This window comes from Podarcis gaigeae, assembly GCF_964106915.1.
Source record: "Podarcis gaigeae genome assembly, chromosome: 1".
NCBI lineage: Eukaryota > Metazoa > Chordata > Lepidosauria > Squamata > Lacertidae > Podarcis > Podarcis gaigeae.
In genome coordinates, this window is record NC_139678.1 from 43,801,470 (window position 1) to 43,823,470 (window position 22,001).

At 44.9% G+C, this 22,001-nt stretch overlaps 1 protein-coding gene and 1 long non-coding RNA gene across 6 annotated transcripts in view; both read right to left on the reverse strand.

Moving 5' to 3' along the window:
- The window catches only part of LOC310847759, a 148,333-nt gene that overhangs the window by 15,099 nt on the left and 111,233 nt on the right, over positions 1–22,001 (reverse strand). The window lies entirely within an intron of this gene.
- RPAP1 (RNA polymerase II associated protein 1) overlaps positions 1–22,001 on the reverse strand; it is a 45,737-nt gene that overhangs the window by 15,099 nt on the left and 8,637 nt on the right. For 4 of the 5 annotated variants that reach the window (XM_083744230.1, XM_083744231.1, XM_083744232.1 and 1 more), the window contains 13 exons: positions 21,779–21,871; positions 19,437–19,623; positions 18,964–19,140; positions 17,871–18,113; positions 10,919–11,034; positions 9,806–9,904; positions 8,987–9,088; positions 7,401–7,568; positions 6,195–6,389; positions 5,888–6,022; positions 5,515–5,694; positions 3,864–4,021; positions 2,459–2,638 (listed from right to left, as the gene is read on the reverse strand). In XM_083744230.1, coding sequence (XP_083600356.1) covers positions 2,459–2,638; positions 3,864–4,021; positions 5,515–5,694; positions 5,888–6,022; positions 6,195–6,389; positions 7,401–7,568; positions 8,987–9,088; positions 9,806–9,904; positions 10,919–11,034; positions 17,871–18,113; positions 18,964–19,140; positions 19,437–19,623; positions 21,779–21,871 — 2,033 coding nt within the window. The remainder of the gene's footprint in view (positions 1–2,458; positions 2,639–3,863; positions 4,022–5,514; positions 5,695–5,887; positions 6,023–6,194; positions 6,390–7,400; positions 7,569–8,986; positions 9,089–9,805; positions 9,905–10,918; positions 11,035–17,870; positions 18,114–18,963; positions 19,141–19,436; positions 19,624–21,778; positions 21,872–22,001) is intronic. The other variant, XM_083744234.1, reaches the window with a different exon arrangement.

A 22,001-nucleotide genomic window follows, 5' to 3' on the forward strand; every position in this document is an offset into this window, starting at 1 on the left:
GAAGCTTCCATCATGTTTGGTTATGTGTTGTACTCACTCAAAAGTTTTCAAAGACAAACAGCCTCCGGTAAATGAACCCTACTCCTAGACTCTCTTTGTCTGTATTCTGTATTTTAAAGTGACCATGTCAAGCAGGACACAGAGACAGCTCTTAAGTACAAAAAAATTAAAACATCCATATTTTTCACATTTAAAGCCCGAAGATGACTTTCCAACAATAGTGGTGGTGTTCACTCATTTTTGAACACAAAAGAATGGGTAAATTATCTTCACTTTGCTTCTCATAAAAGTCCCCGGGATTTATTATTTATCTGTACATATTCAACAGCCATCTCATGTTTTAAAAGCCTATAATAATCTCACACCAGAACCACAAGCATGTGGCTATGTCAGGCTGCATATGATATAATTTAGGAAAGCTGCTTTGTAAACTGTTCTCTTCCCCACCCACCCCACCATTTTGAAGGTAACTGGCTCCCCCCCCCATCATTTTAAATCCTCTCCTGCCCTTCACTTCAAGTGCCACTTTCCCAAAACAAGTGATGAGAATTCTGCACAGCCCATTTGAAAGAAAAACCAGAGAAATTGATTCACCTATATTTCAGAGAGAGCCAAGTCACTAACTGCTAGTTTCTCTTTGTAAGGAAGCACTTAACGGCAGAATTTCAACAAACCCTACATTTAGTGCTGAGTGTTATTTGGGCATTGCAGAAAGCTGACATGCGATGGCACCCTCGATTCTTAGAAGCAGGAGTGCCACAGCTCTCGTTCAAAATGAAATTTCTCTAAAAACAAGAATAAAGGCAAATAATAAGGTTGTGCTCACAAACCCATTCCCTTGCTCAGTTACCCTTTAGACAGAACCTGATATGGTGGATGGTTTATCTTGTGGCTTTGCAAATGCTTCTGCCTGGATGGAATGTGTCTTTGATATGGGATAAGGCCTCTTGGTTGCCAGGTACGGGCAAGTTTACCTCTGACTTTTGCATTGCCATTATGTGGAGGAAAAACATCCACACATACAGGCAGGGAATGGTTTTCAAGCAGATAACGCAGCAACCTCGCTGAAGCTACACAGAGCTGAGTCTGCTCAATGTATGAACTGGAATCTGATGGGAACCCTGCATGCAAGGTCCCCTGACAAATGAAAGGCAGCGTATGACCGTTTGTTGGCTTCTGTGAAGGCTGTTCTTTTTTGGGCAGGCTTTTTAAAATCAATGGCTGCTGTATACCACTTCCACACCGATATTTTGTCCCCCAAATCAGGATGTCAGGAGGGGAGCACTTTCCAGTCCGGTGCTCTGGCGATCGTGTGCAGGGTAGTCCCAGAGCGCCAGACCAGAAGGTGCTCTGGCACTCATCAACAGGGACATACCAAAGTGCCTTCTGTTCCAGCGCTCTGGCACGAGGATTCACACAAGAGCACTGGACAAAAAGTGGACTTGTAAAAGGGTAAAAGTATTGGGAAATGATATACAATGAATTGAAAAAAATGGTTTAAAGTACCTTTCCCCCAAAAAACCCAGAGTCCTTTCTGTCGGGGATAATTCAGAGGGAAATTCCCAGGTGTCAAAAAAGATGTATGCTACTACTGTGGCCCATGTTTTGCTAGTCCAAAAACGGAAAATGAGCGAGGTCCCAAGCTAAGAAGAATGGCAACTTAAACTGATGGAATACACACAGCTTGTAGATTTAACATACAGAATAAGAGAACAAGAACATATGTTTAAGGAAGACTGGAAAATGCTTACTGAATATATGGGTGAAAATTGTGTTCATTTAAAAACGCAGGTAGCTCTAAGATAAATTCAACAGTGCTTTGATGGATGTAATAATGGATTACTGAATGGTTTAGTTCATGTAAAATATGCAGGGATGTGTGGTATGCAAAATGAACCAAGGAAAAAGAAGCAGTCATTGATTTAAGGTTGTCTAAATGAATATTTGGAAATGTAATTTGGAAAAATTTAGTAAAAATTATAAAAAAGGGCACTGGACAAAAAAGAGGACATTTCAGGATCCTAACAGAAGGCATGACTGGCATCTAGGGAACAGCAGGTGAGGGCCAATACCCTCGTGTCTTACTTTCGAGTTTCCCATAGGCCTTTGCTTGAGATGCTGGACTAGATGGACCTTTGGTGTGATTGTAACTTATGTTACTAAGTTGTTAATTCATCATCTCCCTCATGTTTTAGTTTAGAGCATTATATCTGCTATTTCTTATCTCTTTTAACTGTTATTACTTGCGTACTGTTTGTTATATTGTAATCTGCCTTGACATCTGGTTTAAAAATTCAAACAAAAACCTTTACAAATAAATAATAATAATAATAATAATAATAATAATAATAATAGTAATAAAGCACTCCGGTGAGTGATGCAAACTCATGCTGCTACTGCAGAACGTGCCTTTTTAGGAACACACACACACACGACTGGCAAGAGAAGGTGGTGATACCTGCTAAGCTGGGCTTGCAGTTCTGCCCTGCAGCTGGCCGTCTGTGTCACTTGAGTAAGCAGAGTCACCATGGCTGTAGCTCGCTGGACAGAAAGTTCAAATAGAGAGTTGTTCTCCTGAAAACTGCCAGCCAATTGAGCCAGGGTTGGGACCATCTTCATTAGCACAGGATAGAGATCCCTGTAAATTGGAGAAAATGTATGAGGTGGGGGGGGGGAATCACAGGACATTGACTCATTGTTACAAATAATTTGTTTGTACACAATCCAAAATCCCATAGGACTTTGTGACTGACCCATATTCTGCAGAGAAAAGGCTTTCTGCTTCTCAAAGCGTTTGATAAAATGAACCAAAAGTTCATTTTTTAAAAGCAGGAAAAGTTAAAAGCTTGAACAGAAATGAGGATTTTCCTATGCAACCGAAAGACATCATTTCAACCTTACTTACATTGTTAACATCTTTCTCAGTAAAGATAAGAGAATTAACATCTTACATGGTCATGGCAGGCAGAACAGCCTATATGCCAAAATTTGAAGATGTAAAACAAGGCAACTTTGCAGAAAAGAGTATCACTCATTACCAATTTACTTTGGTTGCTGGTTTGAATACAGCTGTTTAGGGATCAGTTCTTGTGGCAATGATCAGCTGCACCTAGTGTCACTCACTGATACAAAACTAGCATTTGAGCATACATAACCATTACAAAGTGGACCCATTCTGGTTTGTGAAAACCAGTCTGGAGAACTGGATTTTCTGCTGGCCCAGAAGCGTCAACACCTCTCCCTGCTAATGAGCAGCCTCAAATCTGCAAGCCTCAGATACGGGCCTCGCTAACAAGCCCAGTGACTGAGCCCACAGATACCTCACCTCAATTCCAACCTCCTTCATTCAGGGGATGTTGCAGAAAAGGAGGCTAAGAGACCATTTCAGAGACAGTCATTATTTGCTTCCTAGATTCTTGTCAAACTGACTTCCCTGGTGGATTGGTGTGGATTGGTGTGTTTTTCCCGCTTGTTAGCCATCCTGGTTTAGAGATTAACAGGGGCAAAAAAACCCTATTGATCTTCTCAGATGTGGCCTTCTAATGTTCTTGATGACATGGGAGAGATATACCTCTCTCCTGCCAAGTCGCTGCTGCAGTTTATACAAGCTCCTTCCTCTCCTGCCTACTGCAAAAGAAAGAATGCAATACGCAGGTGGAGAAGGGAATGGAAGATCAACCACTATGGTGAGCCATCACTATGGTTCACACTAAAACTGCCTCTGCCAGTGCAATTGCACCAAACTCAACCACAGGGATGGTGATGGTGAGAAGAGGTTTCCTATGCTGCAGCTGGGCAAGGGTTTTTCTTTTTTGGCAGGTAGGGAGAAACCCCAGAAGATGTGCCTTATTCTGAAAACACACCCAAAGAGATCACAGGCCTGACCGTAGCCGGTGGCCACAGCCCACAAGCGGAAAGCTTCAGTGTTCATCCTTATGGCTTCCTCTATCCTCAGGGGAAGGTCTTTGGGATCTTCAGCTACGAAGCGACCCAGCCGACTCTTCAGTTCGAACTTATTAAGCTGTGAATAATAAGCAGACAGCAGAGTAAGATGCAGGACCTTAGGGGAGAGTAACCCATACGGACATCCGAGGAGGAACACCTAATGATAGCCACTGGAGGAGAGGGCTTTAAAATGGGATTGGGCAAGTCCATTAGGGATAGAACTGTCAATGGCTGGTGACCATGATGGTTAAATCCACAATCACATGCACTGAACTATGGAACAGCAGTTGCTAGCATCCCTTACTTGTGGACTTTCTGCGTGTAACTGGTTGGCTGCTATGGGAAGCGTGCTAGACCAGATGGATCATTGGGAGTGAGTCAGCCGGTCTCATACCCAATAGCAGATGGCTTGGTGTGGCGGCGGCAGCCACATGACCTCCAGTCAGTCCTATTGCTGCTACTTACTGGGAAGCAGAGGAGGAGGAGAGGAGAGGAGGTGGGGAGGCTGGCACAGTGCAAACACACCAGACTGACTCTGCCAGTGCAATTGCACCACACCCAAACTTGCCACCACCTTGTCCTGCCACCTCTGCATTTCAGTAAGCAGCAATGACACAACGGAACAAGGTCAGGTGAGTGGTGCTACCCTACCACCCGACCTCCTGCCACTGCTTCTACCCTTTCTTAAAGTTTCATGGAAATCAATGGAAGCAGCGTTAAAAATGAACACTCCTTTTCTTCTTACTTCCCATTGTACTTCCTTGGCACTGAACCTTCCCATCTCAGTGCCTGTCCTTCATCCACTTTCCCCTTGCCCTCTGCAACCAAAGTACTTCTTACACCTTCCCCTACCTTACCTCCACATAAAAGTTCTTTAGAAAATCTGAATTCCAAGCATTACTTATTTCAAGCACATGATTTGTTTCCATTGTACCAAAAATTGATGTGTGTCTGTGTGGATCTATAGAGAATGCCAACAGACCGGTCAGCCATCTCTGGGGAAATTGAGTACAATACAATAATCTTTATTGTCATTGTCCCATACAGAACAATGAAATTGAAAAAAATCTACATCAGACATTCAAAATTATTATTATTATTATTATTATTATTATTATTATTATTATTATTATTAATACCCCACCCATCTGGCTAGGTTTCCCCAACCACTCTGGGCGGCTTCCAACAGAACATTAAAATATAATAACCTATTAAACATTAAAAGCTTCCCTAAACAGGGCTGCCTTCAGATGTCTTCTAAAAGTTTGCTAGTTATTTTTCTCTTTGACATCTGGTGGGAGGGCGTTCCACAGGGCAGGTGCCACCACCCACAAGCCTGCTATCCCAGCTATCCCAGCCTGGATAGCCCCTAAAAACTCTGATACCCCATAATTGAATATAATATACTCACATAAAGACTACCTTACACTGCGTTTAAAACCAAAATTGCATTTGGATAGAAACTGTTTCTCAGGCAGCTCAGTAACCAGGCTTCTTCTTCTTTTTGTCTCAACCATCTTTTGAACTTCTGCCCCCCAGTTTAAATAGCTTAAGTGGAGAGGCCCTTACCAGCCTGGCAGCCACATTCCTCCCTCCAGATGCCAAGACTCTCATTAGCTTCATGGCAGTGGCGCATGGAACTCCATGCAGGCTTGTGAGCAACTGCCCAGGTTCAGCTACTCTTGGATTCCACTGGGTGGGGAGGAATTCTCTGATGACCATCTCAACTAGGCGAGGGCAATCCAGAATCTGCAAAACAGACATTTAAGAGAGAATATTTAAGAGCAGCACAAAGCCACTTATTTGTCAGGGCAGCAATGTAAAAAAGTTTACCATCTGGCCAAGTATATCTAAGGAATCTGAAATATTCGCAAATGATCTCTATTCTTCCACCTCAATTGGCATTTTCTCTGACCCAGAGAACACACACACGGGTACCTACCCGACTGCATGCTTCAGTAGAGTGCCTTCCTATGCGCGTTAGGATGTCTAGACTCTCCAGGACTACCAAAGGCACAGGTCGCATTACTTCCAGAATGTATCTCATGCGCTGAAGAATCTTGGTCTTTAGCAGTCCCTTGGAGATAATAATAAGATTTTGTAAGTCTAATACAAAAGCCCCAATTATGGCTCAGCAAACTTCCACTTCAGCCTATGAATCTGTAACAGATTATGTATGTTTTTTGTGTGTGTTTTTTACACAGATACTGCTTTATTGACAATGTTCTGGAAGTGACTAGAGGTTTTACCTTTATGGCATCATATTGTGCCACTTCTGGATCTGGTTTGTTTTCATCCTTTGGTCTTTTCCCCGGTGCCTTCTGGGTTGGAGCTTGTCCCTCATTCTCATCTTCCTCCTCCATCTCCTCCTCTTCGCCCTCGTTCGGGATAAAAGGGTAGACAGTGATACCCTGGTACCATGAAAATGTCTTGTCCAGACACTCCTGCAAGGAAATGAAAAACAAGAAGCTAGTTCTTGCTGAACAGCTGTCGAAAAAGGAGGAGAGGATGCTCTCATGTCCACTCCTAGGCGTCTTCAATAGCAAGGCTTGGAAAGAGCCCTCCCAGAGAAATTACTGGAATAAATGGTGTGAGAGGCAGCACTAGGACTTGAGAAACCATAGTTCAAATGCCCACTTAGCCAGTCACTGCCCCTCAGCCTAACGTACCTCACAGGGCGGCTGCAAGGATAAAATGAAGAGGAGAGAAGTGTGTGAACCACCTTCAGCTTCCTGGATTAAAGGTAGGACAAGAATATAATAATAAACTATAACAAACAAATATTCACAGTAAGTTCTAAAGGCATGGACCCAGAATTGTTCTTCTGGAAACATAAAATGCAAAGGATCCATTTAATGCCCAAGGAGGGAGCTGCCTCATGCAGAGTCAGAACACTGGTCCATCTAACTCAGTAGTGTCTCTCACCAGAGGATGGGAGCCTTAGGCTCAGGGGCCAAATGTGGCTCTCCATGCCTCTCTTTCTGGCCCTTGGAACTCAGCCCCTAGGTCTTACCCCTCATCAGCCCTGTTCCATACTCTCCTTAAATGCTTTTTGCCTGGCTGGAACGTGTCCTTCAACTATGATAACGCCCCTTGCTTGCCTGGATAGCAAAGTTGGAGAAAAATGTGTGGATCGCTGGAATGTGGTCTGCTGACACAAAGCTAAGAGCCACATCAATTGCTCTATCCACTTTCTGTCTCTGGCGCCATCCACCAGTGGTATGGCACACTACAAGGAGATGTGGCCACACTTGGGAGTGGCTCTGCATGATTTCAGACAAGAGTGTTTCCCAGCCCTGCCTGGAGACTGAACCTGGGACCTTCTGCATGCAAAGCAGTTGCCCCACCACTGAGCAGAAGGGAGCAGAAGCCCTTAATAACACGGAGATCTATCCCTACTGATACCAACACTCAAAACTATTTTACATGGATTCTTGGGTTCTACAGATAGACACCTCATCATCTGGAGAGACAAGCAGCGCATGGAGGGCGTGGACAGTGGCTGCAACGACATTATCCACTGGGTCATCCAAGGAGAAGCGAAGCAAAAAGAGGAAACCAGCGTCAAGCAGCACACGCAGGACACTTCCTTTCAGCAAGGAGGCAAACTCCCCTGCCTTGGCCTGAAAACACACACCACAATGACAAAGGTTAAAGAGAGAGAGAGAGAGAGAGAGAGAGAGAGAGAGAGAGAGAGTTGTTGTTTTTAGAAGGCAGCCACCAATGTTGCACAGGGACGCTTTCCCGGAAGTCCTTAGACTGGAAACTGATGGCAGCAAATCCATTCCACTTCTTCCACTTCAAATCATGACATTTTCTCTTTTTTTATGATGAAGATTGATATCTTTTGCATTCTTATCCTCTGGCAAAATGCACACAGCTATAAGGCAACTGAGTTTCTCCCTAGGGCTCCACAAATGAGAGCACTAAATACACCATGGGCAGCTGCATCTCTGGCCTCGAGGGGGAATGTTCTTCCCTTGGAATTCTGCCAAGGTGTGGTCATCTCTCTTGTCTCTGACGTTTGCCCTGTGCTTTGGAGGCCTTGTGAGTGCTTCCAAAGCACAATAATGGAATCAGGCCCCTCCACTCCCACCCGCACATCCTCTATGCATTCCACAAACAATGATGGTCTACCAGTGGGGACTAAGCCAGCCAAGATCTGTAGATTCTGGCTTACATCAATATACAATTAGGGCCAATTTCTGCCAGACTTCATAACCTTTTCTCGTTGCTTTAAAGCACTTAAGAACCTAATTTGGCTGTTCCCAATAGCCAACGTATTCAACTAAACCACAAATTAATACAATGCAGCAGATTTTTCTGAAACTTCACCATTAGCAGATTTGGCAGTCGCTAGTGAATTAAACTGCTAGCTGCCTTTTGTTTCCCTTAACTGAGAGCCAATTCCTATGCATGTTTATTCAGAAACAATCCACACTAGGTTTTAGTGGTGCTTGTTCCCAGGTAAATGTGCAAAAGAACATCACTCAAACCTTTCAGGTTAGATAATAACATGATAACAGCATCAGAAGACTAGTAAGATTTCAGTCTAGTCACCAAATATATGGAGAGATCCAAATAATGTTTTATTTACTCATTAAGGAGGTAGGAACCTTCAAAAATGTTTTAATACGGCCTTCCCCAGGCTGACTCCCTCCAGCTTTGCTGCTAAACTCCAACTTCCATCAGGTCTTAGCAGCACAGCTAGTGGTCAGTCTTAAAGCAACATCTGGAGGTGTCAGGCTGGGGAAGGCTGTTTTGATCACTGAAATGTCACAGTGGGAAGCTTTCTGTTGGAGCACCGTGGTCATTCTTCAACTTTGCAAAAATGACCACTTCAGATCAAACCCTGTGGATGTCTTGCATGTCACCAAACTGTCTTAATTTAGAGATTCCCTAGGGCCAATTAAAAGGTGAACAAGATCAGAAACCAAAAAGCACATTGGTGATTTGGTATATGTGGAGATGGTTTTTGTGACATCAGAAGAAACCTGGCCACGCCGTTTCTCTCTTGTCACCCCTACAAAGGTTAACTCACCTTCTGGACAATGTGACCAAGCACCTGCAAAGCCAGAGTCCTTTGCTGAATGACCTGGCTGCGAGACAAGTGGAAGAGCTCTTGGAGCGAGTAGCCAGCCCTCTAGCATAAAAATAAAACATCCAGACATTAGGGTATCTATCATTGTGTTACATTACATACTACTGAAGAGACACCATCCTTTCACCTGAACAGACTCTGAAAGAAGCAAAGAAGTCAACAGGACTGTCCTCTGCCAATCGCACCACACAATCCAGGTAACAGTGCAACACATGCAGAGAGCAGGGGCCACAAGGTTCCTGTGCTAAGCTTTAGATGAGTCAAGCATGCAAGACACATCAAACGCTACAAAGAAAGCATGGGGAAATATTCCAAGGTCGCTGAGCACCAACCTGATGGAGGTTATAGTAGGAGTCACCCTTTTTTATAAAGCTCCATTAGGCTCTAAGCAAAACACCAAAAACTGAGCCTTCCCAGAAGAAACACTCATTGGAATGCTACACTACACTATCCAATAGTCTGGGATCTACTGTTCAATAGGTTACTGCTACTCAAGAGGAGGGTGAGGGAATTTCCCATCCTCGTATGTGATGAGAAAAAGAAATCTTGCTCCAAGTAGCAATCTTATTTCACAGTAATTAATTCTCTGCTTCTTCCATTTTTGAAAGCATGAAAGTACTTTAGATGCCTTCAACTGAGAATCATTAATGGTCAGACCACCTAGCCCAGGACTACCTAAGAAGGAAAGACAGGAAAGAGAGTCAAACATGCAATGAGATCACAAGCATGTTCTAGCGATCAAGGCTGTTCTCCCCTTACTTCTGCTTCCTCTCCATGGTGGTGTAGGCCCAGATGTGTGGGGAGGTCTTTATCTGGGGGAATAAGATCTCCCTTCAGATTGAAGCGTGCCTGCATTGCCTATTGGAAAAAGAAACAAATAAAATTATAACCTTTATTGTCTACTGTGCCATTCAGCTATTCTACCAATTTAGCTGCTCACACTTAGTAGGATCTAAAACCCTTAACTACCCAAGCCAACTTTTACCATTTTTTGCTGACAACATGTTCTAGGGAAGGGGACCTGTGGCCTAGGGACCAAATGTGGTCCTCCAGGTCTCTCTGTCTGTTAGGGTTAGAAACTCAGAGATATAAAATAACCACCAAATGACACCTTGAACCTAGGTTACGGCCACCACAATGGACTGTCTAGGTGCCATTTTCTTTTACAGTGAAATTATTATTATAATCATCATCTCTATATCGCTTTATATCTTAAAGAAAAAATGTCTCAGAACGGTTTCCAATACATTAAAACATCAAATGAAACAATACAGGATTAAACAGCGACAAGACATCTCCACAGATCAGTCAGCCGGCTGCCACGCAGCAGTGTCTTTAGATGCTGGGATATTGGGGGGGGGGAGCAGAAACTGCTACTGTACACCAGCCAGATGGTGGAGATGTTAGTTGCCAAACCTGATGACAAGACATCTTCACATGGTCACAACTGAACCCGCAACTGGTGCCTGGGCGATTTCAAACACCTCTGTCTGGCCTTTGGGATTCTTTGTAGGCCAAATTGACTCTTCCAGGCCACACCCTCCTTGAGGGCTTCTGCCTGGCTAGAATGTCTCCTTGAACTGAGATAATGCCTCTTGCTGGCCTGGAAGGAGGATGGAAAGTGGTGTGGGGGTGGGTGGGTGTAGAAACAGCTTTTTCATGGCTGGAGTGTAATCTACTGTTACCAAGGCAAGAGTCACACCCATTGCTCTTTTGCCTCTGCCCCCCTACTGGGATGCAGCCTGCCCCCCGCCCCCCGAAGGTTCCCATAAAGGAAGGCAGCCCTCAGGCTGAAAAAGGTTACCTACCAATTTTCTAGGGGGAAGTTAATGTGAAAGCAAGAAAGAAGGGACTGTGTTTTATTCTCCTGACCTTTTTGGTTTTCTTCTGCCGAGGTTCAGGGAGGTCCTTCAACCACTGCAGCTTCTCCAACTCCACAGTGTCCATGTGGAGCCACTCTTTCTGAGGCTTCACTGGAAGGTCACTACCTTTTGGGAAAGCAAAGGCAGACATTGTTATTCTTGAGCGTGAAAGCAGAGCATGCATCACTTTCATTGTCAACATTTGTGGCTCTGAAGAAGTGCATCAAATACTGCTTTTATGACACTACAAGGGGAAGGGGGAAAAGCTCAGAGACTGACTCATCATTGATACATAAACATCAAAGGTCCACCAACAGTTTAATCTTCCATAAGATCTGGAGAAGGAAAGTGGATGGCGCCGTTAATAAAATTTGCAGCTGAAATGAAGATGAGCTGAATATCAACTTGGACGTGGAGTGAATACAATCAGATTAGAAAATCAAGAGCACAGAATAACATGAGGCTAATGATTTAAACTGCACTCCAACAACCCTAAGAAAAGAGTCTCAAAATAAAGATACCGAGGAGAGAAAACCGATAATATTGGAAAGTAAGAGTCTTGAAAGGCAAGTTCAGAGGGCTCCATTATTGCCATCTCACGAGCGATAATGTTTAGAATTCTGGGTCTTCACAAAGAGCCAGTGAGAAATTGAAAGGGGGAAAAAATCAACTAATTATACATTTTGGCTCTGCAGCAACAACTGAATAGGAGACTTTGAGCATAGCCAATAAGTTTTTTAATGGTTGGAACACCAAGAAGATCAATTATTTAGCATTATAGACTAGGCAGCAATAGAAGGAACAATTAGCACCTTGACAACCTCTTGAGATAAATCTACTGAGTTAACTCTGGAATGTTGTTCTAGGACAATGGGGCTTACAATTAGTAATGGAGTAAGCATCCAAATCAAGTTAAACAAAGCTCTAGTAAAATTACAGTAACAGCTTATTTTCAACCATTACCTATTGCTTATCTTTGGACTACAGTGGTACCTCGGATTACATACGCTTCAGGTTACAGACTCCGCTAACCCAGAAATAGAGTCCGATCTTAACCTGAAACTGTTCTTAACCTGAAGCACCACTTTAGCTAATGGGGCCTCCCGCTGCTGCCGCGCCACCAGAGCACGATTTCTGTTCTCATCCTGAAGCAAAGTTCTTAACCCGAGGTACTATTTCTGGGTTAGCAGAGTCTGTAACCTGAAGCGCCTGTAACCCAAGGTACCATTGTACCTCCATTATATATTTTTTAAAGAAATGCTAGAATGAAGAACAAACACACCAGTGGGGTGGGTGTGAAGCAGGAAGAAGCAGAAGAGTCTTCTGGTATTTGTTTTTCCCCTCTCCATTAATCACTAAATGGAGAAGGCGGATTAAACCATGCTCTGAGTCAAATTAGTAATGTGTACCACCAGACACTAGTATTGCAATCTTGTCAACAGTGGGGGGAAGACTATTATGTATTCTAGGATTATCAGCAGATTGTTGAACTGATGAGAAACCCCTTTAGAGAAACACAACCTGGCAGCCCGGATGGTGAATGTGCACTGAACCTTTCCAAGCTTATATTTTGTTTTTCAGAATTGGGCGTGCAACATATAGTCAGCCTATAGTGCCATTTCCTGCAGCTTGGCTCTCTCCTGCACACTGTTTTACAAGCACAGCCCCCACCAAGCCAAATCACTGCATCTGCTAAAGTTCTGGCTCTCTGGTTCTCGGATTCAGCCACAGATTCATCGGCACCATGACAGCATAAAGCAGAGTAGGAGGAAGGTGTTGCAGAGAAATGCCTCCTACATACATTAACTGGAGAAGATTACAGAGGCTTTTGCCAGGCTCCCTCACATGCACCATTACGTCTTCTGGGACACATGGCATAGAGTGCTGTGGAACTTGCACAAGAGGAAGTCTGGTTGAAACCCTGCTCAACAACAGAGGTCCTTGGGAAAGTGCAATAAACCTATTACACTATTTGCTGTGTGGCTAAAATGTTACTAGCCCTTGGGAGGAATAGGGTGCAGATATCACCCTAGGCTTGCAAGCTTCCCCATCCTGTGTTCTAGTGCAGCTACAAGGAGATCAGAAGCCTTTGTTGTTGTTTAGTCATTTAGTCGTGTCCGACTCTTGGTGACCCCATGGACCAGAGCACGCCAGGCACTTCTGTCTTCTACTGCCTCCCGCAGTTTGGTCAAACTCATGCTGGTAGCTTCGAGAACACTATCCAACCATCTCGCCCTCTGTCGTCCCCTTCTCCTTGTGCCCTCCATCTTTCCCAACATCAGGGTCTTTTCCAGGGAGTCTTCTCTTCTCATGAGGTGGCCAAAGTATTGGAGCCGCAGCTTCAGGATCTGTCCTTCCAGTGAGCACTCAGGGCTGATTTCCTTAAGAATGGAGAGGTTTGATCTTCTTGCAGTCCATGGGACTCTCAAGAGTCTCCTCCAGTACCATAATTCAAAAGCATCAATTATTCAGCGATCGGCCTTCTTTATGGTCCAGCTCTCACTTCCATACATCACTACTGGGAAAACCATAGCTTTTACTATACGGACCTTTGTTGGCAAGGTAATGTCTCTACTTCTGATGTCTCAGAAGCCTTAGCTCCTGCTTAACTTCAGTTTAGTGTGTCATTTGAGCCCCAAACCTTGGGTCATTTTTACCCACCTCATCAGTTACCTGTCTATTCTAAGCAGCTATAGTTCTCCAAGGTCTCAGATAGAGGGGTTTTCAATCGCTTGCTAGCCTTTTAGCTCACAGACAGCCAAGAGTGAAACCAGGGATCATCTGCATGTGAAGCATGCACTGGGCGATATATCAATATATAGCTCAGGACCGGTATTGGGAGGAGACCGTGACGACAGCTTCACTCGGCAGTATATCGGTGGTGAAACCACCATTGCACTCTGCCCTGGCAGAGGGAGAAACAAGTTGGATCAGTGAGTTGCCAATACAGCTTGTTCCTCCCTCTGCTTCTTTGAACTGCTTGGGCTGAGGAACGTGCTGCTGCCCTCCCCTCAGCAAAGCAGTTTCAACGAGGCTCCGACCCGCCACTGGCTCACAGGAACCAGTGGTGGGATGGGGGCTCATCGCGGCTGCTCAGCTGGGAAGCGCGAAGCCTGCCCTTCCCAGCTGAGAGAGCCCCAACCCTGCTCCTGCTTGCACTCAAGTAGGAGTGGGAATGGGGCCTGCAGCCTTGCTTGGCCTTCGCCTTGGGGTGCATGCTGTGCCTTTCCTCCCAGAAAGATGGAGCCCACCCTCCTGGTAGAAGGCAACCAGGTGGTGGAGGGGCTCTTTGATGATGCCGGCAGGTCTGCCGCTCGCCAGCAGCCCCTCTCCGCAAGGGGCAGGTAGGGTGGTTTTGCACCACCTTGCGGACTTTGCCCAGGAAGGTGGGCTGGAACTACACTGCCATGTTGAAAACCCAACATCGCCCAGCCCCGAATGTGAAGCGTGTGCTCTGTCACTGAGCTCTGACTGCAAGCTGCAATCTCTGCTTCCACTCCAGCAAAGAAAGTCCACTGGGGATTTCGAACCCCTTTCGGAGGAAGGATGGGATATAAATCAACACACCCTTGTTACGGAAAGCACACTGTGGCCCCACCTGAGAGGGACCTTGAGAATCAGAAGCCCAAATCGTTGACCTTGTTGAGAATGGGTTTCCCCTTCTGAATTAATTGCTCTCTTCCCGTTGCAAGCACAGGCTGCCTTCTTCCCTCTGGCAACATGGCTGCTGCTAAGTCTATTCAAGATGAATTTACTCCTTGGCATCAACAGTGGCAGCTTTCCAATGCTAAGTGCTAATGCAAAATTAATAATACGTCTCCTGCTGGGCACAATGTGCTGCATGCATAACCTCGGGCAGCTTGAAAAGCTCCATTGATTTTTATAATTGCTCCTCTCTTCCCAACGATATACTAAGTCACCCCACGGACAGTTGCCCTTCCTTGGTTCAACACACCTTTCCCTCTCCTCCCAGAACCAAGTTCTGCTTCCCTCCGCAATCACATCTTGCTTCTCCTCTCCCAATATGCAATCTCATAAATCCTTTGCTATCAATCTGCTGCTATCTCCACATTTTTTAAGGCTCAAAGGACCTTCCCCACCCCACCCCCCATCCTGGTGCAGAGGAAATACCCAACATTTCTCTTCAAGCAGTGCACCTTAACAAGCTATTGTTCTAGCGCCAGCCTGCTAAAAACTAAAACCCAATGCAGGAAAGCATATGAAAATGTGGGGGGAAGAAATTGTGGGCAGGGGAGGGGAAGCGGCTCTTGCGGAAGTGCTAATCCACCTGCTCTCGCTTCTTCTCCCTTCCCTCCTCTTGTACATTAAAGCTGCTCTCTCAAGAAGAGAAACAGTAAACACCACCCCTTATCGCACCAAACCACACCGCTCAAATCCAAGAGCGATTCAAAGATCTCATTAAGCAGGCTCCACGAGGCAGGGAGACCCAGAGAATATAGCACAACAAAGGATCAGACAGAAGGAAACAGCCAGCACAAGTATAGGGCCGGGGCAGAGAGGCAGCGGAGAGGTAAAACACTCAAGAAGAGAGGAATGCAACAAGGCGGGAGGGAAAGGAACAGGATGAAAAAAAGAATAAAAGCAGGGAAGTTTCAAATTAAAGCTTACGACAGAGCAGGTCTGCACAAACTGTGGCCAACAGAGCCAGGCACTACTGGCCATGTATCGTGGGCTGCCAGGTATCTGGCAATCCAGAAAGCTACCTTATACCAAGACAGTCCACTGGTCCATCCAGCTCCGTATCCTCTGCACTGATTGAAATTGACAGGGCTCTCTCCCACCAGCCCTATGTGGGGAGATGCCAGGGCCTGAACCTGGGACCTTCTGCGCTCAAAGCAGATGCTCTGCCACTGAGCTAGGGCCCTTCCCCTTGTTTCTGCAGTCCCAAGAACTCAGTAAAACCAAGGAGGTTAACTGTCCTCTTGGATCGACTTCATGGGTTGTGGTTTGTTTGTTAAGGGAAGCACAGAAAGCTGCCTTGTGGAGAGTCAGGCTGTTGGCCCACCTGGCTCAATTATCATTCATGATGGCAGGCAGTGGCTCTCCAAGATTTCAGACTGAGGCCTCTCCCAACCCTACCTGGACAACTCAGAGCCTTCTGTCTGAAAGCTCCTGCTCTATCACTGAGCTGCAGCCCTTCTGGAATACACTTGGAGCTTTATTGCAACGAAATGCTGAGGCAAGGAGCTAAAGAACAGGATCCCCAAACTGACCAAGATGAAGGCCTCAGAGATTCTGGCCTGACCCCTCAAGGTCTCACATTTGCAACTGAAATGAAGCCCTGAGTCTGCTCTGCTTTCTCTTTACCATTTCTTCCTCCCATCACTGTGGAAATTAAGATGTAAGTTCCTTGAGGCAGAACCTTTTCTCTCCCCGCCCCACCCTCAATTTTTTTTTTAATGCCTTCCCTCATTGTCTGGGGATAACAGAGGCAATGAGCAACTGCTTTTGGCTGTCCTTTAGCAAGAACTGCCTGCAGGTAACTCAATCTGGACCCACTAGCCAGATCACTTAAGTACAGGAAACAGAAAGGGACCTGCAGATATGGCAAGAGTACAAAGGGTATTATTGATCCATATCATCATCAGAACACAAGCTCCAGCAGAAGCCCACAGGTCCCTCTTACGGATTTGACTCCAATCTTGAGGCATCATAAACAATGTATTTCCTCCAATGCACATATTATCCCCATTCCTACAATTTGAAGGGGATGGAAAGTGGGTGCCCCTCTAGCCTGCCAATCAACCAATACCTCAAGCTGTGTGCCTTTTAAGCCTAGGTAATCTACACTGAGGACGAATATACCGTAATCTAAACACAGGATTCTTAAACCTCACAGGATTTATCTGTCTTGGGAGAGATTCCAGCTAGCTTTAAGCAGCTACCGAAATCTGCTTCCTCCACCCACAACCAAAGGCCTTTTGTTCACAGCAAGTTCTAGTTTGGGGGAGTAACTCCACCTGGCAGTCAATCTCCTTCCTGAAAACCACAACAATTTCTCACTGGCTTCACCCAACACCGCAGTGCTGTAGAAGCCGCAATGGAGACCGAGCTACATTAGCAGCTTCTGCAGGTGCAGCCACTAAAACCTGTTCCGACTTATCTTCACTCACTTCTGCAGAGCAAGCGGCCAATGATGTGGTTCCTGGACTCATTGCTAGCATACTTCTTTCTCCAGTCCCCAAACTTCCTACTGTTCATCCTTGTTCTCCAATCTCACAAATCAGATCCTTTTGCTGATTCTTCCTACAAAGCCTCTGCCCAATTTGACAGCTCTGTTGTTAACTTCAAACACATCGCTTCTGGGAAGCAAGAATCACCTTGCAGTAAAAATGGGTTTAGGGTCATCTCAGAGTGGAAGCAGAAAGAGACTGTAGCTGAAAGAGACTGTGGGGGCAGGGGGAGTCCCCGAAGCGGGCATATGTTCACAAGGAGCAGGTAATGTTGCCATATAGTGCCACACAGTGAATGAATCAGCAGCAGCAAATATATATATATATACACACACACACAAAAAAAAACAAACCCAAACATATTGATTGTTCCCAAAGGACATGCAGTCTGCCAAGAAGTGAGAGTGAAGGTGCCATTCAAAACTACTCTTATCAGCAGCTGCATCTGTAGTTGCCATACTTTTCATCTCTGCCACCCCTTGCCAGAGAGTACTGCAACACCAGCAAATATATGAAAACTGCATGTAGCAAGTTTCCCACCCCCACACCCCCTGAGGTTGGGTCAGGTAAAACAGCCTCTTCTTAGTTGTACGACAAAGCAAAATTACGGCCCTGCAATTGTTTCATTTGCACAACAGATTTGAGTTGAGAATACTTGGCCTCTAGAATTGAAGCAGTGATCAAAACCCTGGAAGAACAAGCATGTATATTATATGGAAACTTGGAAATTTTGCTCATCCATTGCAACAACGCGTAACTGTTCCTTACCTGTGCTATCCTCCATTCTTGTACCAACTTCTGTTTGCACGGACTCCTCCATGCCCTCCTCCTCTTCCATCACTGGCTTCTGTAACAAAGGAGCTTTCAGAGTTTCTTCTGCTTCATGCTGGGGTCTAGGCTGTGTTTCTGGATGAAGAAGCTTTCCTGGCCTCTCATGCTGCTTTTGGCTTTCTCCTTCCCGAGTTGCCTTACCATCACGTTGTGACTTTAAGAATGCAAGTAAACTAGGATCTGATAACCATGAAAATGGGACAAAATACTGTCAGCATTAAAATTCCTCCTTGATGCATGCGTCAATTCTTTCAGTCAATAGTGATTGATGCTATTACAGTGGTACCTCGGGTTAAGTACTTAATTCGTTTCGGAGGTCCGTTCTTAACCTGAAACTGTTCTTAACCTGAAGCACCACTTAAGCTAATGGGGCCTCCCTCTGCTGCTGTACCGCCGGAGCAAAATTTCTGTTCTCATCCTGAAGCAAAGTTTTTAACCTGAGGTACTACTTCTGGGTTAGCGGAATCTGTAACCTGAAGTGTATGTAACCCGAGGTACCACTGGATTATTATTATTATTATTATTAATTGTTGTTGACAATATAAAAACATAAAAATGCATAACATAGTAACAAGCAAAACCAATATCCCCACTCATATCCTCATCAGGTCCCCTCCCACCTGGCCTTCAGACAGATGACTGCTTTTCAGGTTGCAAGATAAAGACACGATATCACATTTGTGTCTCAGAAGCATCCCGTCCAAAAAAATTAATGTAAGCAGCTAACTTCAACAGACCCATGAGGTCTGTGAAAGAGGCTTTGCAGTTTGTGTGCCTGTTACAAAGTCGGCTGCATAAATTAAACATGCCAACAGGAAATCTTCAAGCGTGGAAGCGAGTCCTGGGAATGATTCCACATGTCTGAAGCTGGCTTTGCTGCTTTGGACAACGTTCTTTTGTGTAGAGTTCATGTTATGTTTTGTGCTTTCAAAACTGAAGGTAACTGCCCTGATCCTTAAAAATCAGAGTGGGGGGGGGGTTAATCCAAATCACTGAATAAGGTGTACAGAAGTCAGCAAGAAGTTCGTACCTAGCTGAGCCAGCAGTCGTTTCTGCTCCTCCAAGATCTGCTCTTGAGACATGGACTGCAGCTTCTCCAGGTTCTCCTTGTGGATGTTCTGGGCTTCTTGCTCTCCTCCCAGGCTTCCAAGACCTTTCCCAGTGACAATACTTGACCGCTGACTGTGTACACTACCAGCAGGCTTATCTAAAAACAAAGGGCACTGTGAGTGGTATTCATAAGTAAACCTAAACTGACAACATACTCCACTGAGTTGATTTACAATCTGGTGCATGTAGTCTCAGACATTAAGTCCCACTGAGTTCAATAGTGCTTACTCCAATGTAACTGTGCGCAGGATCACCGCCTCAATGCTAGGGCTCACCAGCACAACCTTTTAAGGAGATACTTGCTTCTCTATGCTAATATTCAATAAGCATCTTCAAGGCTTCCACATGCCATCAGGAACTGAGAAGACTTGCTCCACAGGTATCAACATTTACCTTCCTCACCCCTGCGGAATTGGGTCTCCAAGGCTTCAGAAGGTAGGGCAGCATCTGGAGCTGCTGATCCTACATTTGTCTGTTCAGCTTCCTCAAGAGAAAGAGAAGATATTTGAGCCACTTCGGCTGCCCTCTTAGCAGCTATCTTCTGAGCAAAGATACTTTTCTTTCCAGCTGCTGATTTTGCCTGCAAGAAGACAAAACAGCAAGTAAACACTCCTATGTCTTTCTCATATAACCAAAAAAACCAATTCATCAACATTCCTGTCACCCACTCCAATTGGGTCAATATGTGTTATCCAGATTTTCTGCTGCCTTCAACATGGATTTCTATATTGTGTCTTCAACTGCAAGCTGTAGATTAGACAATTTTAAGGGGGGGGGGGGTGGAGAGAGACAGAGTCACAGCCCTTCCTCACTCTTTCCCAGATACGATGTAATATATTACTTCGCTGTTAAGTGTTTAAACACCAGAAAGAGGAAAATAAATACATTTCTTGACAAAATGCAGCACGCAAGAAAGCATCTTGTTGTAGGTAAATTCTGACTAGCTTGTTCCACTCTGCCTCTATGATTAATCCAAGAGTCTGCTTATCTGAATGCTTTGCATTTCTGAGGATAAACAGACTTCACTGTCTTGGAAAAGCCATCTCTGAAGATTTTGGGACCGTAAGAGGGCAAGAATTTCACAGTAATAAATTTGATGAATAATGCTTAACTAATGGATTTTAAAATTTGCATAGCGTCTACACTCAGGCTCTATCAGAGACTTACTATTGTTAAGAAAAAAGCAGCATGAAGCATATCCACCTTGATGATACTAAGCCAAGAAGCTGCGATGGAAAGAAAAATGATATATTGCTACAGCCAAGATTGCACGACCGATATGCACACCATGAACTGTGTGGAAACTGGCAGCAGAGTTTCTGTGGATGCAGGTTTGCTTCCCTCCAACAAGAGCCAAAACAGCTGGATCAGCATGCAAAAGCCTGTCTGTGCATGCAGAAGAGACTCTCTGGATCGCGGCCCATGTCTCCCATCAGCATATTAAAAAACAGAGACAAATAGTAGCACCTTCTATATTCAAAATGGCAAAAACCAACATCGCACACCACAATAGAAAACTTTGCAATGCGCTCGAAAGACAGGCTTTTTTATTTAAAAAGCAAAACAGCATTCCCTGTAACAAGCTTTTCAGATGCTCCAGCACTTCAAGTCCATGCTGTCTCCCAGGAGACAAAACTCTTGCATGTTCTCCCCTTCTCTCCGTTGTTTTCTGAGCTGTTGCCTCCTAGAGTTCCAATCAGTAGTCTGATGGGAGTGTCTGCCAATTCTGACTGCAGCTCCCATAGTACAAATGTAAGTGAATAGGCCAGAGGTGCAGGGAAACACAAGGCCACACCACAGAACCCCCCCCCCCCCAAAAAAACCACATTTTGTAGCATGCCAAAAATGCAGTTCAGACTCCACTAAACTAGGAAGAACCCCAGGTAATTTCAGGGCTCTGCTAAGATTCATAAATGACTATGGTAGTAAAAACTGGGCAGAGAACCACTGGAAACACACGTAACTGCACAGAAGTAAGGAAAGTGCTTTGTAAAGGGCACTGAAGGAATGTGATAGATAATGTATTGCTTTATCTTACACTTCACTAATGTGAATCCACCACTCAGTGCTAGCAGGTATCCGAAAGTTTAGAATGGCTTCCTTCATCAATTTTGGAAATATGGAATAAAATGTTCAGTACCGTTAGGCTAAACTTCACCAGGAAGTGGTGTGACAATGACAACAGGAGTCACAAAAACCTGCTCTATTTCCAGACCTTGCCACTAAGGGGATAAACCAAATCAAGGGCATGTCCCACACTTGGGGTCAAGCTGGTGACCCCTCGAGGAAGCCCCATGGCTGTCATGAGCCAGCCACTGCCTCCCAAAATCCAACCAAAGCCCAACAACGTCCCATCCATCTAGCAGACTCATCACACACAACTGAAAATCCAACATGTGCGCTTTTAACGTAACTCACTGCATCCAGTTTGCCGAGTCTCCTATGTAACGCCCTAGAAGCCCCAACACTTCCTCTATTTATTTAAAGCATTTTTGGCTGCACAAAAAGTCCATCAGCAGCAGATTGCATTATGATGAAGCATAATACACAGAACTAAAAGAAGAAGAGTTTGGATTTGATATCCCGCTTTATCACTACCCGAAGCAGTCTCAAAGCGACTAACATTCTCCTTTCCCTTCCTCCCCCACAACAAACACTCTGTGAGGTGAAGGTAAGCTAAACAAAGCAGAAACAGGAGGCGAGGGGGCTGATAAATGTGAAGCTGCTTTTCTTACCTCTGTTTTTATTTCGGACCTGTGAAAGACTCTGGGAAACGCATCTCCAGTGAAGACAGGCATGGTCACGTTGGCAGTGCTTGTGTCACGTTCCTGCCACAAAGACACAATGTCAAATGAATACTGGTTTCATTCATTAAAGCATTACAGTGCTTTACAATGGCTCAGCAGAAGGAGTTTGGCCTTAGACTCCTGCTCAGGTCTTTCCTCAGCTATGAGATAG